The 20032-nt window shown below is 39.1% G+C and overlaps 1 protein-coding gene across 3 annotated transcripts in view; it reads left to right on the top strand.

Annotated features, from left to right (window-relative positions):
• The first annotated feature begins 2712 nt into the window (after positions 1 to 2712).
• cacnb2a (calcium channel, voltage-dependent, beta 2a) overlaps positions 2713 to 20032 on the top strand; it is a 58097-nt gene continuing 40777 nt past the window's right edge. The window contains exons 1-2 of one of the 3 annotated variants that reach the window (XM_051714163.1): positions 2713 to 2777; positions 16446 to 16565. In XM_051714163.1, the coding sequence (XP_051570123.1) occupies positions 2745 to 2777; positions 16446 to 16565 (153 nt within the window). In that variant the 5' untranslated portion in view covers positions 2713 to 2744. Of the gene's footprint in view, positions 2778 to 13582; positions 14393 to 16445; positions 16566 to 20032 lie in introns of those variants that run through there. The other 2 variants (XM_051714153.1, XM_051714173.1) reach the window with 2 other exon arrangements.

Genomic DNA, 20032 nt, shown 5'->3' with positions numbered 1-20032 from the left:
GTTTGTTAACATAGACTCTTTCACTAACCTGATAACTGTAATTGGAAACTACATGTTGTCATTGTGAATGCTGCTATCTGTATTATTGATTAGAGACTTGCAGTGGCAGTAGTAACCATCCTTTTGTTGCCAGTGTGGGACAGTAAGAATGTCAAAGAAAGTTAAGGTAAGAAAATGCTCTCCGTTTCGTTTGTAATATGAACAAATTTAGTATTTTTCTACAGTTGAACATATAAGAAACTCAGTGTGCATCTAAGGCATTATTCACACTGCACACGAATCAAATTTGGTTTTCAGACCTGATCTTTAGGACTAACATTTTTATTGATTGATTGATTGCTGTTCAGACTACAAAAGAAATGGATGGCATTGAATACATTTGTTTTTCGCTGCCTGTCAGAACAAAGCTAAAAATGATTACTTATGGGCGGTTTCCCAGACAGAGATTAAGCCTAGTCCTAGACTAAAACGGCTTTCAAACCAGATTAACAGAAATCTGCTTTCTCGGTCATGGATTGAAATATTCCTAGATTTAGCCTAGTCCTGAATTTACTAATCTGATTTCCTGAAGGAAGATTAGAGCTACTCCAGGACTAAATTGAGGCTTAAGTTTAAGTTTAAAGATTAATGTCGTATGTCAAAGAAGACACATGGATACTACATAAGGCTTCATTGTCTGTACAAATTTGTACCTACATCATAACTACTTTAAAAAAATTTTTTTTTTAGATATGGTAATCTTTTTGCCTGGTTAGAAGCTGTTTCAAGTCATTTCATAGGTAGCACATACAAAATATGGTGTAATGGTGTTGGTTTAATGTCTGGACTGTTTTCGCTCATAAAGTGTGTATGTTGAGAAACAAGGCATTTCTGTTTTAGATAAATGACAATGTGAATAGTTATGATACTGGGTAAATCAGATACAGACACTAGGTTACACCAATCATAACAATAAGGCCTAACTGCTGGACTAACTGCATTTTTGTGGAACTCATTGATACTGGACTAACAGCGTTTTTCTAAAACTAATCGTTACTGGACCAACTTTACTGTTTTTTTTTTGTTTTGTTTTTGAATCAATGTTTTTACTGGAACTAATCATTACTGGAATAACTGCATTTAATGGAACTAATCATTGCTGGACTAACTGCATTTTTCTGGAAGTAGTCTTTGCTGGACCAACTGCATTTTTTGGAACTAATTGTTACTGGTCCAACCAGTGTTTTTGAACTAATGTTACTGGTACTGCATTTTTTTCTGGAACTAATCATTACTGGACTAACTGCATTTAATGGAACTAATCATAGCTAGACTAACTGCATTTTTCTGGAACTAATTGTTACATTTACATTTATGCATTTAGCAGACGCTTTTATCCAAAGCAACTTACAGTGCCCTTATTACAGGGACAATCCCCCTGGAGCAACCTGGAGTTAAGCACCTTGCTCAAGGACACAATGGTGGTGGCTGTGGGGATTGAACCAACAACCTTTTGGTTACCAGTTCAGTGCTTTAGCCCATTACGCCACCACCATTATTCTGGAACAAACTGTTGCTGGACTAACTGCATTATTCTGGAACTAATCATTACTGGACTAACAGCATTTGTCTTAAAATAATAGTTACTGAACCAACTTCACTGTTTTTGATCTAATTGTTACTGGAACTATTTGTTGCTGGACTAAATGCATTTTTATTGAACTAATCATTACTAGACTAACTGCATTTTCTGGAACTAAACATTGCAGGACCAACTGCATTTTTCTTGAATTTATTGTTGCTGGAATAACTGCATTTTTTAAAACGAATAATTGCTGGTGTAACTGCATTATTCAGGAACTAATTGTTGCTGGACTAACTGCATTTTTCTGAAAATAATCGTTTCTGGAATTAATCATTACTGGACCGACTGCAATGTTTTTTTTTTTTTTAACTAATAGTTATTGGAATTGCATTTTTCTGATAATAATTGTTACAGGACTAACTGTGTTATTTTTTTACTAATCATAGCTGAACTGTCTGCATTTTTCTGGAAGTAGTCATAACTGGATTAACTGTGTTTTTCTGGAAGTACTTGTTACTGGAACTGCATTTTCTGAAACTAGCCTATTCATTGCTGGAGGCTTAGTTTGAAAGGCTTATATCAATACATACTGTAGTACAAATCTGGGTCAATAAAACCCTAGTGTGTGTGTGTGCGTGTGTGTGAGAGCCGAAACAGCTAGACCATGTTATAAATTGGTTGCAGTCACCATTTACATAACAACTGTTGGTACATTGAATTCTCTCCCTTACTTTTAAGCTAATTTTGCCTTTCAAAACAAACTCTTCTTTAGTGATCATCATTTTAGTATGTGATCATTAGCATGAGATCTGCTGACTGTACACTATTGCTACTTTTGTCTGGTAGTGTACTGTATGTGTATAACTGCTTGTGTTTGTATAAATGTCTGAAAGAATGGGTCAATCACTGTAGGTTTTTTTCTTAGTGTGGGAAAGACAGAGAGAATTCTGGGTAGAGTAACTTGCTATGGGAGGGGAGAGAATGTGGAGTATTAGACCATTCACTTTAAAAGCACATAGTTGTGCCCCTGCAAACTCAAACTCAAGCCCACAAGAGTGGGATGTTAAGGAAGCACCCCCCTCTTTCTAGGACTGTTTATAGAGCAACTGGGTGGAGAACCGCTATCTCACACACACACACATATTTATACATACACACACTGACAGACGCACTCATAGACATGTACCTCTCTACCAGCGAGGAATCTGATGTGGTGAGTCCCGAATAGCTTCACTTTTCAGCTGCATGAAAAATAATGGCTCCTTTCTGGAATTTTCTGGGCTGAGATTTTGTGGGTGGGAATAACTGATTTTGTGAAGTTTCCTGAACTTTTTTGCCCCCCAAAAGCGTCTTGCTTTGATGTTGTGCACAAGAGTACTGGAGTCTTTTTAAAGTATGCCTAGAAGCCTGTGATTGTATTAGCTGTACAAATTCATTGTTAACATCTGTGATAACATCTGGAATAGACTAGTGTGCATGCTATCTTTCTCAGGCCATAGCACATGAACAAACTGAGCACAGAGTGAAATCGTAGGTTTTTGAACATTCTTCTGCAAGTGTTCCAGGTAGTTCCAGTTTTTTTCTCTTTAGCTATACAACATGTTTTGTGGTCATAAAACTCAGACAATTCTTCATAGAAAGTCTCTGAAGACTTCTATGTAATTTCTGGAAATATTCTGGACACTTTTCTTTGTTTAGGTCCATTAGTAACATACTGTACAACCTGTTTTGTTCCGTACTAGCCAATTAATCAGTATTTCTGTATTCTAAGTAGTTATAAGAATACAACAGACTTTTATGTAGATGTTTACTACAGTAGTTACTAGTGTAAAAACTACTGGTGCACCCAGTCATGAGTCATATAATGTTTACAATACATGCAGATTTTAAAGAGTTTTAATGAATAGATGTGGAGCAGGACGTTACGTTTTTTGATATATGGAGTAGGGATGGGACGATATGGTTATCTCACGTTTCGGTTCAAATTATTATTATTTTTTTTTTAAGAAAAATGTTTGAACAGTATCTACAATTTCTCATCAAAATAAAGTTCTTAAATACACAATATAAATGCTCAAAGTTTAAATAATAAGAGTTTCTCATATACTTTCCTCTATAAAAAAAGATCACAAACAAAATAAATAAATAGAGAGCTTTAGGCTGATCAGGTGCAAAACAAGCAATAGAACGGAACAGAACCTGTTCTGAGTAATTTGTCATCATAATTGTAATCACATTTTAACTTTTTAAAAATAGAAATATACTACATTCTATTAATTCATATTCTATCACAAATAGGGCTGGGTATCGATACAGATTTCCCAATGCAATTCCAATTTACAAACTATCGATTCGATTCCGATTTGATTCAATACGATATCAATTCATAGGTTATATTTCAGCTATAATGTTCCTTTTGCTTATATATGAAATAAATTCTCTTCCAGCTAATGCTGTGAATTATACAGGGACCTTCTAACTAGGTACAATATGAAAATATTAATTTGACTAATTATTAGATTTCATCATTTTGGTCACATTTTAGCTTTTTAAAAATGAACAAATCAATGCATTTAATCAATAAATATGATATTATATTGCATATAATATATTTTGTTAAATTTGTATTATTTAATTGCATAATTTGTAGTATTTACAGGTATTTACATTGATTTGTTGAACACGTGCTAAAAAATGTTACTGTCTCTTTAAAGAAATTCGGCATTTCTGTAAACAGCGCCTTTAAAGAGCGCATGTTAACAAGAGAGATTTGAATGGCTTTATCTCATCTGTGCTATGCCTGATTACAATCAAATGTTTATTTTTTATTTATTTTTTGTTTATGATCAACAATTGAATGTATAGAATAGAAAGGGTATTAAAAGAGATATTATTCAATGATAAATCAGTTGCGTGGATCTTCTCTTTGGACACACATTACACGGATCAACTTTTACTCTCAACCCGCAGTGAAAGGATCTCACTGCAGAATACTCCACCACTATACTACACAATTACTAGTGAGTGAAATCTAAACATTTACCAGCCAGTTTCCGTATATATAGATTTTTAGTTGCATAGCGCAAAATTTGGTTGCAAATGCAAGTTATTTCTTCTCATAGCAGTGGAGAGTTGCGTCTAGAGTAAATGATCGATCCATGGCTTTTGAGAATCGATATTGAATCGACCAAATGTAAAAAAAACAAAACAACAAAAAACAATTAATTGAAAAATTTGTTTTTTTACCCAGCCCTAATCATGAAATTGTATTTATAATATTGACAAGCGCTGTCACTGTTTGATATAATGTGTACAATTTATAAATAAAAACACTGAATTTACATTCATTTGTATAACAATCACTAAAATGGTATTGTCACTTTAAGAAATCATCTAAAAAAAAGTTTGGTCCCATCCCTAATATGGAGTGTATCTTTGATTGGCAGATGTGTAAATTGTGTACCCAGTATTGACTGCTCCATTATATAGATTTGTGTATTTAGTGTGTGTGTGTGTGTGTGTGTGTGTGTGTGTGTGTGTGTGTGTGTGTGTGTGTGTGTGTGTGTGTGTGTGTTTGAGGTTGGATGGACCCAAAGGGATGCTAGGTAAATATTTGACCAGACAGAGTCACGCTGAAGGACAAAAACAGAGATACTACATCAACAAATAAAACAGCTTCATATGTACTGTAAAGTTAGATGAAAAGGAAAGACGGTAGAAAGAGACAAATCACTTGTATGTACAAGTGTGTACAGTAGGCTACAGTTGAAATCAGAAGTTTACATTCACTTAGGTTGAAGTCATTAAAACTAATTTTTTAGCCACTCCACAGATTTAATATTAGCAAACTAATTTGGCAAGTCGTTTAGGACATCTACTTTGTGCATGACATGAGTAATTTTTCCAACAATTGTTTACAGACAGATTGTTTCACTTTTAATTGACTATATCAAAATTACAGTGGGTCAGAAGTTTACATACACTAAGTTAACTGTGCCTATAAGCAGCTTGAAAAATTCCAGAAAATGATGTCAAGCCTTTAGACAATTAGCCAATAAGCTTCTGATAGGAGGTGTACTGAATTGGAGGTGTACCTGTGGATGTATTTTAAGGCCTACCTTCAAACTCAGTGCCTTTGCTTGACATCATGGGAAAAATCAAAAGAAATCAGCCAAGACCTCAGAAAAAAAAAAAACAAGTCTGGTTCATCCTTGGGAGCAATTTCCAAATGCCTGAAGGTACCACCATGTTCATCTGTACAAACAATAGTACGCAAGTATATACACCATGGGACCACGCAGCCATCATACCGCTCAGGCAGGAGACGCATTCTGTCTCCTAGAGATGAACGTAGTTTTGTGCGAAAAGTGCAAATCAATCCCAGAACAACAGCAAAGGACCTTGTGAAGATGCTGGAGGAAACAGGTAGACAAGTATCTATATCCACAGTAAAACAAGTCCTATATCGACATAGCCTGCTGCTCGGCAAGGAAGAAGCCACTGCTCAAAAACCGTCAAAAAAAAAAAAAAAAAAAAAAAGCCAGACTACAGTTTGCAAGTGCACATGGGGACAAAGATCTTACTTTTTGGAGAAATGTCCTCTGGTCTAATGAAACAAAAATTAAACTGTTTGGCCATAATGACCATCGTTATGTTTGGAGAAAAAAGGGTGAGGCTTGCAAGCCGAAGAACACCATCCCAACCGTGAAACATGGGGGTGGCAGCATCATGTTGTGTGGGTGCTTTGCTGCAGGAGGGACTGGTGCACTTCACAAAATAGATGGCATCATGAGGAAGGAAAATTATGTGGATATATTGAAGCAACATCTCAAGACATCAGCCAGGTAGTTAAAGCTCGGTCGCAAATGGGTCTTCCAAATTGACAATGACCCCAAGCATACCTCCAAAGTTGTGGCAAAATGGCTTAAGGACAACAAAGTCAAGGTATTGGACTGGCCATCACAAAGCCCTGACCTCAATCCGATAAAAAATTTGTGGGCAGAACTGAAAAAGAGTGTGCGAGCAAGGAGGCCTACAAACCTGACTCAGTTACACCAGTTCTGTCTGGAGGAATGGGCCAAAATTCCAGCAACTTATTGTGAGAAGCTTGTGGAAGGCTACCCAAAACATTTGACCCAAGTTAAACAATTGAAAGGCAATGCTACCACATACTAACAAAGTGTATGTAAACTTCTGACCCACTGGGAATATGATGAAAGAAATAAAAGCTGAAATAAATCATTCTTTCTACTATTATTCTGACATTTCACATTCTTAAAATAAAGTAGTGATCCTAACTGACCTAAGACAGGGAATGTTTTCTACGATTAAATGTCAGGAATTGTGAAAAACTGAGTTTAAATGTATTTGGCTAAGATGTATGTAAACATCTTACTTCAACTATATATGAAAGGTGATGGTGACATTGTGTGATGTAATCAATAACTGTGATTATCCACATTGATGTCTGTTCTAATTTAAGCCACAAAGAATGGAACATGGTTGAACTTTTCAGAGTGGATCTATCTGTTTAAAATATTGATTCCCAGCAAGACCTTCCGTAGCAGAGATTGCTATTAGAGATTGAATTCCTCATTTAAATTCATATTTAAGTTACATTAAATTTATATCATGAATTACAGTGGTTCCTTCTGGCGAATTATGTAAGATGCAACTGCAGTGTTGTCAGTTCTCAACAGAACATGATGTCCGTGAATGAATGTCAGAAAAATACAGACTCCAAACAGTCAGTTACAAGGAATCTACCATCTCTGAATATCCTTCATCAAAAAAGTACAGTATGAAAGCAAGGAAAGCAGACTTTTCTTCCGAGACAAAAGCACAAGGGACATTCTTGGAATGCTCATTCTGTGCTGCAACATAGTGGCTCTGAATGTGACCGAATTCAGACAGAGTCCCAGAAAACATGTTATCAATGTGAGAGTGAAAAAAATGCTTTTGATTGACAGTGAATCCCAGATATTTTAGGTTGATTCACACCGAACGTGTTTTTGACCTTTGTGCCGTGTCCAGCTGTTTTTTTCAGCGTATTACCCAGGAGCGCCACATTTTTGAGACGTTACGTCAGGTAAAAAAGAACATCAACTTGACAAAAGCATGTCTCAAGACATCTGAGTTTTGTTGGGGGCCGTTAACACCAAAAGCATTTTTGTGTCCGTCTGTGTTCTTCCCTTGTTTTTCTATGATAACATGAGCTAGAGGGATATCTTTGACCGTTGCACCACATTCAGTTGTTTTTTCAGCGTGTATTGCAGGATCAGTGCATTTTTTAGATATGATGCCAGGTAAAAAACATTTAAAAGTGCGTCTGGAGGCACCTGCATTCTTTCTGTAAGGGGTATTTCGCACCGAACACGTTTTTGCGCTCTTTTCCAATTGTTTTTCTATATAAACATGAATAATATGGACGACCATTGCACCGTGTCCGGCTGCTTTTTCATTATCTTGCATAAGAGTGGCACATTTTTTTAGATGTCACGTCAGTTAAAAAAGAATGTCGACTTTTAAAAGCGTGTCAACTTGTGTCCATAGGCGCTCTTTTCCATCGTTTTTTAATGTAAATAGCCTATGCGCTAGACGACTGTTGCGCAATGTCCAGCTGTATCTCGCATACGATTGACAAATTTTTTAGATGCAGTTAGATAAAAAAATAATTTCAACTTTTAAAAGCAATTCTTAGGATATATGTTTTGCACTGCATCTAGCTTTTTTTAATGCAAAAACGGCCTCTCAGTGTTAGATTGGGTCTGTTTAAAACCAGTTGTGTATCACATGACTTCAGTTGTGCTTGTTCGAAATGTCGAAATATAACATGAAACTGGAGCATGTTGTGTTCACAAAGAACTTTACATTTACATTTAGTCATTTAGCAGACACTTTTATCGAAAGCGACTTACAAATGAGGAACATAGCAAGCAATTTGTCCTACAAAAGTCAACCATATCTGCAGTATCCCACTGCCAAGTTCTCAAAGTGGCTGGAGAAATAATGCATAGAAGAAAGAGACAGACAATTGTTGAATATTAAGTAATTGCATTTAGTGTGGTTAAGTGCTCTTGGAACAGATGTGTTTTCAGCTGGTTCTTGAATGCTGAGATCATAGCAGCAGATCATGTGGAGGTTGGTGGAAGTTCATTCCACCACAGAGGAACAGAGAAAGTTTATGATTGTGAAATAGATTTTGTGCCATTATGCGATGGGACCACCAGGTGCTGCTCGTTCATTGACCACAGAGAGCGAGGTGGGATATAGACCTGGAGGAGTGAATTGAAGTAAGAGGGAGCTGTTCCATAGGCTGTCCTGAAGACCAGGGTCAAAGCCTTGAATTTGATGCGCGCAGCAACAGGTAAACAGTGGAATGAAATCAAGAGTGGAGTGACGTGAGATCTCTTTGTCTGATTGAAGCTCAGATGTGCTGCTGCATTCTGGACCATCTGCAGTGGCTAATCATGCTAGCTGGGAGACCAGCCAACAGGGCATTACAGTAGTCCAGTCTTGAGATGACCAGAGATTGGACCACAGCATATTCAGATAGGATGTTGTAAAGCGCAAACCTGCAAGACCGGGTGGTTGAGGAGATGTGGGCAGTGAAGCTGGTCATCTACCACCGCTCTCAAGTTCCAAGCTGTCCTAGTTGTCATTAATGTAGTTGAACCAAGATGAATGGTGAGGTTGTGGTCAACAGGCGGGTTGGCTGGGATCACAAGGAGTTCTGTCTTGGCCAAGTTGAACTGAAGGTGACACTCCATCATTCAGGCCGAGATCTCAGAGAGGCAGGCAGAGATATGAGTGGAGATGGTAGGGTTGTCAGGCTGGAACGACAGGTACAGCTGTGTATCATCTGCGTAGCAGTGGTAGGAAAAGCCATGTGCCATAATTATTGGTCCAAGTGATGTAGTGTAGATCGAGAAGAGGAGAGGTCCAAGCACTTATCCCTGAGGAACACCAGTGGTCAGCTGGTGTGACTTGGACACTTCTCCTCCCCAGGTGACCTTGAAGGATCTGCCTGTTAGGTATGACTTAAACCATCCAAGCACATTTAATAAGCGAATCTGAATGGCAGACTTCTGCAATGGTCTGAATTCGTTTGGGGTGCTCACATAAAACTTAAAATACTTGTGAACTGCCCTGAGACCTCTGAAACAAATGAAACTATTGTCCAGAACTGAACAGACAACTGGAGAGCACATAATCTCCATATGACTGTCATGCCACTGATTAGTCATTTACTTAACATAACCACTGACTTGACTATTCATCTACTTTTCTGGACGAATAGGCGACTAGAAAAAATTAGTAGTTGTACAATCCCATGTAGCTAAAGCCCATGCAAGCCCAATTTTTGTGAACAATGCAAGTTGCTATGGTTAGCCCAGATAGTTGAGTATCAGATTCAAATGCTCTCAACTCTAGCACACCACAAGATGCAGGTGGATGTTTTGAAACAACACACAGGAATAGGATAAGCATACACACCAGTTCAGAAGATAAAGAACCCCTGTTGGGCTGGGGAAAGTTTCATAGGCCATTTTCATACATATTAATACACCGTGTTTAATGTGTTTTTTTTTTTTTTTTTTTTTTTTTTTGTTTTTTAGTCTCACATAAACCCTACACCTATCCCTAACCCTAATCCTAATTCTAACCCTTGCAATAGCAAATCCGACTGTTGCAAGACTTTTCTCAACCAGACGGTTCCCTTCGAGACACGAACAGAGTCAGGCTCCCTACTGTGTGACTAGTAAATGGCTCTGTTAATGTTGTGGGGCAAACATGTAGCCACCCCTACTTTTTCTTTTTGGGAGGATGGCTGTGTCCCTGAAATATCTCAGATGCTGAAGGAAAAGCTGGTTTTCAGGTCCAATCACCCTATGGTGCTTCTACTGAGAATATACTGGACAATCTACTGTCTGAGGCCACTGATTAGGTGGGCAGCAACAGGAAAGAGATGGGCTCTCATTTTCCTTTGTACTTAGTCTCATTTGTTTGTTCACTCATTTGTTATTCATTCTTTTTGTCTTTCTTTCTTTCGGTCGTGTTTTCTGTTGTTTTTTTCATTCTTTCTGTCATTCTTTCATTCTCTTTCATTCTCATTGGTTCTTTCGTTCTTTATTAATTGTTTTGTTCTTTCTATCTTTTGTTCCCTATCTGTCACTCACTCGATGTTGTGTCGATGTAGTGACACTAGGGGTCACTCTTGGAAGCCCGAAAAACCTCTGGTCTTTGAAAAAAGGCCAATGAGAATTGGCGAGTGGTATTTGCATACCACTCCCCCGAACATACGGGTATAAAAGGAGCTGGTATGCAACCACTCATTCAGATTTTCTCTTCGGAGCCGAACAGTCGATGCTCACTGAGCTGAATTCTCACAACTGTTCATTCTCCTCTGCTGGATCTGACAGTGCATTTCAGCGGCTTCTCCCCCTCTGCACTGGTGCACTGCAGAGAACGCCCTTGGGCGCTTCGGCAGAAATAAAAGAGTATATTCTGAAAAAAATAGTATATTTCTCTAAAAGAGCGGCACACACGGAACGTCTTTTTAAAGATGCCTTTCCATTTGTGTGTTATTCCTCGTTGCGGTCATTATCTCTTGCCTTCTGACGGTCATGATCACTGTCTTTTGTGTCTGGGCGCTACCCACACGGAGACAGCGTTCGTGGATGAGTCATGTACTCATTGCGAGAACATGACCATGGCAACATTGCAGTCGCGGCTTGCCTTCGTAAGGAAGCAAGCCACCCCAGCGGCTCCCCGCCTCGGTCCTTCTACCTACGGGTATGAGGCCAGTGCGGCTAGCACTGGGGGTGATTTTTGGTTTGCATCCAAGGGTCGGGCGTATCAGTACAATGTCTTCCTTTCGGCCTGTCCTTGTCCCCTCACATCTTCACAAAGGTCGCAGAGGCAGCCCTTGCCCCGTTAAGGGAAGTGGGAATTCGCATCCTCAACTATCTCGACAACAGGCTAATCCTAGCTCACTCTCGGGATGTGTTGTGTGCGCACAGGGACCTGGTGGTCTCGCACATCAGCCGACTAGGGCTTCGGGTCAACTGGGAAAAGAGCAAGCTCCCCCCGGTTCAGAGTTGGACTCAGTCTCGATGACGGTGTGCCTCATGAACGAGCGCACACAGTTGGTGCTGACCTGTTTGAAGGCATTCAGACAGAAGACAGCAGCTCCACTGAAACTGTTTCAGAGGCTCCTGAGGCATATGGCATCCTCAGCGGTAGCCACTCCGCTCGGGTTGATGCATATGAGACCGCTTCAGCACTGGGTCCATACTTGAGTCCAGAGATGGGCATGGCACCACGGGACACATTGCGTGGCCATCACGCCGGTCTGTTGCCGCCACTTCAGCCCTTGGACCAACCTCACATTTCTACGGGCAGGCGTTCCCTTAGAGCAGGTCTCCAGGTGCCTTATGGTTACGCCTCCAAGATGTGCTGGGGCGCTGTATGCAACAGGCACACAGCTGCTGGCTCCTGGATGGGCCCGTGGCTACGTTGGCACATCAACTGCCTTGAGATGTTGGCAATTCTGCTCGCCCTGCGGATGTTTCGGCCATTGATCCAGGGCAAGCAAGTGTTAGTTCGGACAGACAACACGGCAACGGTGGCATATATCAACCGTCAAGGCGGTTTGCGCTCCTGTTGTATGTCACAACTCGCCCGCCGTCTCCTCCTCTGGCGTCAGCAGCACCTCAAGTCACTGCGAGCCACTCACATCCCGGGCGACCTCACCACTGCAGCGGACATGCTGTCACGACAGGTTACCCTCAGGGGAGAGTGGAGACTCCACCATCAGGTGGTCCAGCAGGTTTAGAGTCGATTCGGGCAGGCACAGGTAGACCTGTTCGCTCCCCGAGAATCCTCCCACTGACCGCTCTGTTATGCCCTAACCGAGGCACCTCTCGGTATAGATGCGCTGGCACACAGCTGGCCCCCTGGACTACACAAATATGTCATTCATTCATCCTCTGTCATTTTCTCTTTGTCATTCTTTCATTTTCTATCTGTAATTTTTTCATCCTTTCAGTTGTTCTTTCTGTCATTATTTAAATTCTTTCTATCATTTTTCATTCTTTCTGTTGTTTCTTCATTCTGTGATTCTTTTATTTTCTTTCAGTCATTTTTTCATACGTTGTATCATTCTCTTTCTTTCTCATTGGTTCTTTCATTCTTTTTTAATTGTTTTGTTCTTTCTATCTTTTGTTTTCATTCAATCATTTGTTTATTCGTTCTTTCTGTATTTCATTATTTCTGTTGTTCTTTAATTTGTCATTTTTTATTCTTTCTGTCATTCTTTGTTGCTCCTTCATCCTCCATCCATTTTCTCTTTCTTTCTATAATTTTTTCTGTCATTTTTTTTCATTTTCTTTCTGTCATTTTTCATCTTTTCGGTTGTTCTTTTGGTTGTTTTTTCATTCTGACATTTTTTTTTATTCTATCTGTCATTCTTTAATTTTTTCATTTTCTTTCTGTCAGTTTTTCATTTTTCTTTAGGTCGTTCTTTTTGCCGTTCATTCTGTCATTTTTTCTGTCTTTCTGTCATTCTTTGTCATTCTCCTACTTTCTTTTTGTTGCTTTTTTCATTCTTTTGGCCATATTCTGTCATTTTTTTCATTCTTTTATTTCTGCCATTTTTTCATTCTCTCTTTCTGACATATTTTCTGTTGCTCTTTCATTCTTTCTGTCATTTTTTCATTCCATCTTTGTCACTCTTTCATTCTGTCTGTCGTTCTTTCTCACGCACACACACAAGCACAGTCTCAGGGGCATTAATCACAGCAGAGAAGTGCAGATGGAGAGACCGTGTAGAGGAATGCAGAGACAGAGCGAGTGCTGGGGAGGAGGAGGAGAGAGAGAGAGATAGAGAGAGAGCTGAGTTAGAGTGAAGGTGCAGAGAGAAAGCAAAACAGAGGAGCTGATACGGGATTCATATGAGAGCGAGAGGAAGACTGCAGAGCTCACAGATGACTGTCCAGACGACTGCCTGATATTTAGCAACACTATGCTTACACAGAAGAACCAAAACTGACATATAAGGAGTAAAGTGGGAGCAAAACACTGCAGCACCTGAGAGACACAGAGATTGCAGCAGTGTTGCTAGCTTCTTTAGCATCACCGGAGTGCCAAGCTCTGGGGATCGGGCAAGGGCTCTCCAGCGAGGAGCATGGGAGCTGAGCTTACTGGTGTTTTTGCAGCAGGGTGGGCTGGAAAATTAGGAGAAAATATGTAACCAACAAAGTCTACACTGACTGCCGCAGCTGCCATCGTTCACTATGCGCAGGGAACAAGAGCAAGTACATGCACGTGGAATTGCGCGCCATTGTCAACAACGCAACAGCGAAACTCTCCGTCCCCACAGCAACAGCAGTGGTGCAGCTAGCATTGTTAACGTTAGCCCGAGCAATAGCAGAGATATTAGGTAGCATCTTATGGAGGTTAAATTTAAGTAAAGGATATTTTAGATAAAAGAAAACCAATTTAAATGAACAACAGCAGTGGCGTGTTTATGGTGCGGCTGTCTGCATTTGATTATCCAACAAGGACTTCGTACACTTATACTGTATGAAGTTTCGATGTAGCTTTTTTCGTTTTCCTTTGCAGCTTTGTCTTAAACTTTGACTGACATTTGTATATGATGTAGTTGATGCCAGTGGTAGTAGGTATTTGATTGTTGATAGAGTTAATTGAAGTTTGTGGTTGGTATGGTGAGGAGAGCAAATGCTCTAACCGGATTGGCTGATGAAGGCCTCATGGATTCGTCTGCTGAAACGAGCAACGGGGACTCGAGTCAAGAACAACATTGGTGTAAGAAGCTACCGTATATATAATATTTAATATAATTACAATTAATCTATTGGTAATACAAGCACAAAATTACATTATCTTCTCCCATGTCAACTGAAAGGTTATTGATAGTTCACATTTATCATATCTTAAATTATGACAATATATAACTTGTATAGCTGTGGGATGTCTTGTAAACTGTATGTGTATCGTAACTGATCAGGTGCTAAAAGGTGATTTTATCACACATTGTGGAAAATCACTGAGATAAAGACTGCAGTAAAAGTGCCACGGGGTGTCTCTGTGTGTGTTTGTGTGTGTGTGTGTGTGAGAGAGAGAGAGAGAGAGAGAGATTGACTGTGTGTTTGATGTGCTCAACACTACACACAGGCACTTTTCATTCTTAGCTACATCCTTTCCTTCCTTCCCTTTCTTTCTTTCTTTCTTTCTTATTTCTTTATTTCCTACCTTTTTTCTTCCTTCCTTCTTGCTTTTTGTTTCCTTCCTGCTTTTGCCTTTCTTCTTTCTTTCTGCTTCTTTCTTTCCTTCCTTCCTTCCTCCCTTCCTGCTTTTTTCTTCCTTCCTGCTTTTTCTTTCTTCTTTCTTTATTTCCTACCTTCTTTTCTTCCTTCCTCCTTGCTCCTTCCTTCCTTCTTTCATTCCTTTCTTGCTTTCTTCTTGCTCGCTCTTTCCTTCCTGCTTTGTCTTTCTTTCTTTCTTTCTTCCTGCACTTTACTTCCTTCTTTCCTTCTTGTTCTTTGCTTCTTTCCTGCTTTTTTCTTCCTTCCTGCATTTTCCTTCCTTCTTTCTTTATTTCCTTCCTTCTTTTCTTCCTTCTTTCTTGCTCCTTCCTTCCGTCTTTCATTCCTTTCTTGCTTTCTTCTTGCTCGCTCTTTCCTTCCTGCTTTGTCTTTCTTTCTTTCTTCCTGCATTTTACTTCCTTCTTTCCTTCTTGCTCTTTGCTTCCTTCCTGCTTTTTCTTCCTTCCTGCATTTTCCTTCCTTCCTTCTTGCTCCTTCCTTCCTTCTTTCCTTCATTCCCTTCTTGCTTTCTGCTTGCTCACTCTTTCCTTCCTGCTTTTTCTTTCTTCTCTCATTCTTCCTGCATTTTACTTCCTTCTTTCCTTCTTGCTCTTTCCTTCCTTCCTGTTTTTTCATTCCTTCCTTCCTTCCTTCCTGCTTTTTTCTTTCTTCCTTCCTGCTTTTTCATTCCTTCCTTCCTTCCTGCTTTTTTCTTTCTTCCTACCTACTTTTTCATTCCTTCCTTCCTGCTTTTTTCTTTCTTTTCTTCCTTCCTTCCTGTTTTTTTCTTTCTTCCTTCCTGCTTTTCATTCCTTCCTTCCTCCTTTTTTCTTTCTTCCTTCTTGCTTTTTTCTTTTTCCTTCTTGCATTTTCCTTCCTTTTTGCCCCTTCCTTCCTTCCTTCCTTTCTTGCTTCCTTCTTGCTCGCTCTTTCCTTCTTGCTTTTTCCTTTCTTTCTTTCTTTCTTTCTTCCTGCACTTTTCTTCCTTCTTTCCTTCTTGCTCATTCCTTCTTTCCTGATTTTTCTGTCCTATATTTCCTTCATTCCTTTTTTCTGTCCTTCCATATTTCCTATATACACTCTGAAAAATCTTATTCTTTATAAGAATAATTGTGTTGTTTTAGCATAAAATATCAAAATATCCTTAAAACAAGATTAATTAACCAGAGAAGCAAACATGAAGTAGGCCTAACTGTCCCTCTGACAGGTTTATTCACTAAATTTAGGAAGGTTTATTAAATGGAAGTTTAGTTTTTTGCAGTGAAGTACTATATCAAACCTTAGAGAAATCCAAATCCAGACCTTGAAAGAACATTGAACATATCAGAGCTTAACAACCCTACAAACACTGCTGTCTGTCAGTTGTACACTGTTACTTCTTAAAAGTGTTGGCAGTACAGTTTGTCTTGGGCTTTATCCTGACACCTATCTGTGTTGAAGCAGCATTGCACAAAAGCAAATATTTTTGATGACTAATAACACAGTAGAAAGCTTTATGATGTCAACATTGACACAGATATGATCATAATAATGTCTCTGTGCTCTTGCCGTAGGGTTCCGCGGACTCATACACCAGTCGTCCATCTGACTCTGATGTTTCTCTGGAGGAAGATAAAGAGACCCAGCGCAGAGAAGCTGAGAGACAAGCTCTGGCCCAGATCGAGAAAGCCAAGGTCCATCTCCATGTCTCAGTCATACTCTTTCTGTCCGTCCAGCTCTGTCTAGCTCTTTGGCAAATATTTAAAAAAACAGTATAACCAGCACCAGATTGTGCTGTAACTGGTTACACCAAAAGCAGTCCAAATATTAGTTATATCTTATCTCTGACATCAATAGTTAGATGCATGAAAGTTAAAATCTCTCTCTCTTTTGATCTCTTAAGAAAAACAGTTCAATTTGCAAAAAGCACTTCGACATTTTTGCTATCTTACAAGAAAAAAATTGCAAGAGTCTCATGGATGGTACTTTCTCAAATTAGTATCTCAGTGATCTTTGTATTTAATGTGATGTCATCTGTCATTTAGGGTACATACCATACAATGTGAGGTTATAGTTAATGGTAATAATTTGACCAAACAAAAGCTGGTCAAACCCACAAATTTGATAAAGGATTTACTTAGTTTAAGTTGTCTCTAATTGAACAAAACAAAGTGGCTAGGCAGTCTTACTGTAGTCTATTAGTGTATTTCTCAGTCTGAAGCTTCATAATACTGGTTGTTCACACCTTGAATTCTCACAGTGTCTGTTCACACTGAATCATGCATTGACTTACTCACCCACCCCAAACCTCTCACTCTCTCTTAATTAAAACACACACACAGCTCTAGGGTTTGTCTTGTCGTTGAGTGTCACATGCTCCTCAGAGGCTATTTTAGGTCATCTGTAGCTGCACACATTTTTAGGAGTGTTCTCTGCAGCGATTCAGAGCAGATGTTCGGATCAAGGCGATGTTTGAAACTTAAAATCACACATTTCCATTTGGCATTCTCTGTCTCATTCATTTTTATACTTCTATTTTTTCCTGTTATTGTCATGCTCTTTTTCACCACTAGGGGTGATAGCTATTTTTTTAGCACTCTGCATCAGTCAGATTTTATAATTAATGTATTGAACATATGAATATTAATGATAAAGCCAGATGTCCTGCAGCGAGCAGACAGAGCTAAAATATTCTTCATTGTCCATGTTTTTTGAAAGACCCACATCTCATCGACTCTACAGATACACTGTAGAAACATTTTTACTTGTAAGTGGTGATTGCCCATGCTCGCTACCATGATGCTATGCAGTTGCTAAGGTGGTCTAGGTCAGTGGTTTTCAACAGGTTTTGCTTTGGGACCCAGATTTTACATTGGACATCAAGTGCAGATACGAGTCAGGAGCTTCAGTTAATGTTCACATCAACCATCAGAATGAGGAAAAAAATGTGAGCTCAGTGATTTGGAGCGTGGCATGATTGTTGGTGCCAGATGGGCTGGTTTGAGTATTTCTGTAACTGCTGATGTGTGTGCGAGAGCCAGCTCTGTAACCGTGAGATCAGGTACTTTTCAATGCAGAAATAATGCAAAAGCAACTAATGACGGATAAAAATAGCCATGACGCAAATTTTACATCGCATTTCATTTGTGTGTCAGATAAAGTGTCTTTGCCGCGCAACATCTGACTGAAACCATGCTGTGACATTTTGCATAAGCGTGACATAAACAGCACTTGAACGTGTTATGGTTGACACATTTTTGACAGGTATATCATTTTAACCGGTCCTGTATCAATGGATGTGCTAAAAAAAAGAGGAAGTGCAACACTGTAACAATTTTAGCCCCTGTTTTGGAACAAATCAAACGAGCTGCAGGTCTGAAAATGCCCTAAAAGTTGCTTTGTGTGCCCAAAGACGAGATCCACGCAACTGATTTGTCAATCAATAATGTCTCTTTTAATACTCTTTCTATTCTTTACAGTCAGTTGTTGATCAGAAACAACAAAAATAAACATTTAATTCTAATCAGGCACAGATGAGATAAAGCCATTCGAGTCTCTCTCCTTTACATGTGCTCATCTTCAGATGCTCCTGAAATGCTGGGTTTCCTTAAAGAGACAGTAGAGGTTTTTAGCACGTGTTCAACAAATCAGTCTAGGGGGCCTGGGTGTCTACATTTATTTACAATTATGCATTTTGCAGACACTTTTATCAGGATTGAACCAGCAGCCTTCTGATTACCAGTTATGTGCTTTAGTCCACTACACCACCACCACTCCTCAGTGGCATCTCAGTGGTAAAATATGCTGGACTTCGCTAGTTCACTAGTTCGAATCCCAGGGGTGCTGAGTGACTCCAGCCAGGTCTCCTAAGCAACCAAATTGGCCCGGTTGCTAGGGCGGGTAGAGTCACATGGGGTAACCTCCTCGTGATCGCTATAATGTGGTTCGCTCTCAGTGGGGCGCGTGGTGAGTTGAGCGTGGTTGCCACGGTGGATGGCATGAAGCTTCTACACGCGCTATGTCTCCGTGTCAACATGCTGAACAAGCCACATGATAAGATGCGCAGGTTGACAGTCTCAGACACGGAGGCAACTGGGATTACCCAGACTGAGGCAAATCACTAAGCGACCACGAGGACTTAAAAAGCACATTGGGAACTGGGCATTCCAAATTGGGAGAAAAAGGGGAAAACTAAAAAAACAAAAAAACAAATTTGGGATAAATACTTGAAAATAGTTCAAATTATGCATTTAAACAATAAACATTTAACAAAATGTAATATATGCAACATAATATCATCTTTATTGATTATATACATCAATTTGTTCATTTTTAAAAATACTAAATGTGACCAAAATGATGAAAAACTAATCAAATATAATTAGTAAAATTAATATTTTCATAATGTACCTAGTTAGAAGGTCTCCTGTATAATTGATTATACAGAGAGAATTGATTATATATGTAAGCAAACGGGACATTATAACAAAAATATACCCATATGAATTGATATCGAATCGGGAGCTTGTGAATCGGAATCGAATCGAATTGGGAAATCTGTATCGATAATCAATTTCTCGAAAGTGACACTTTTTTAATGAAATAAATTTTTAATTTCTTTTAACTCTGAATATGCAGTTCATGCTAATTGCAGCCTTTTTCTTTTCATGCAGCCAAAAAACAATCTTGACTCAAAATATACTCAAATAAACAAAGTGTGTCGTGTATAGTCAGTTGTGTTTTGCGTTTGATGTGAATGAATCCATATCGCAGCTGATCAGTATGGAAGGACATGCACGCTCAAGGTTACAACTGCTCGTTCTCTCTCTGTGGTCAATACTGCATGTATAATGGATGACTGTGTTGCGTAAGAGGCAGATGGTGGTTGTGGAAAAACATAGATTGAAAAGACTGTCATTTTTAAGGTACTATGACACAAAATATAATTTAAAGCTTTAATAATAACTACATTTTTAAAATAGTTATTCTAACTGCTAAGTAACAGCACACTTTTTTTTATTATAATATATTTTATAACCATGAAAAAGACACAGAGAGGCCAAGAGAGAAAGATACATGAAAGCAGTTTGTATCAGACAGATCAGGTGTGAGCAGTCAACCATTTCTTCTACCATTAGAGGACACTGTGTCCTCTGTTTGC

The sequence above is a fragment of the Myxocyprinus asiaticus genome, chromosome 2 (genome assembly GCF_019703515.2).
Source record: "Myxocyprinus asiaticus isolate MX2 ecotype Aquarium Trade chromosome 2, UBuf_Myxa_2, whole genome shotgun sequence".
Taxonomy (NCBI): Eukaryota; Metazoa; Chordata; class Actinopteri; order Cypriniformes; family Catostomidae; genus Myxocyprinus; species Myxocyprinus asiaticus.
The sequence above is the reverse complement of the archived record's forward strand: the minus strand, read 5'-3'. Positions and strand labels throughout refer to the sequence as shown.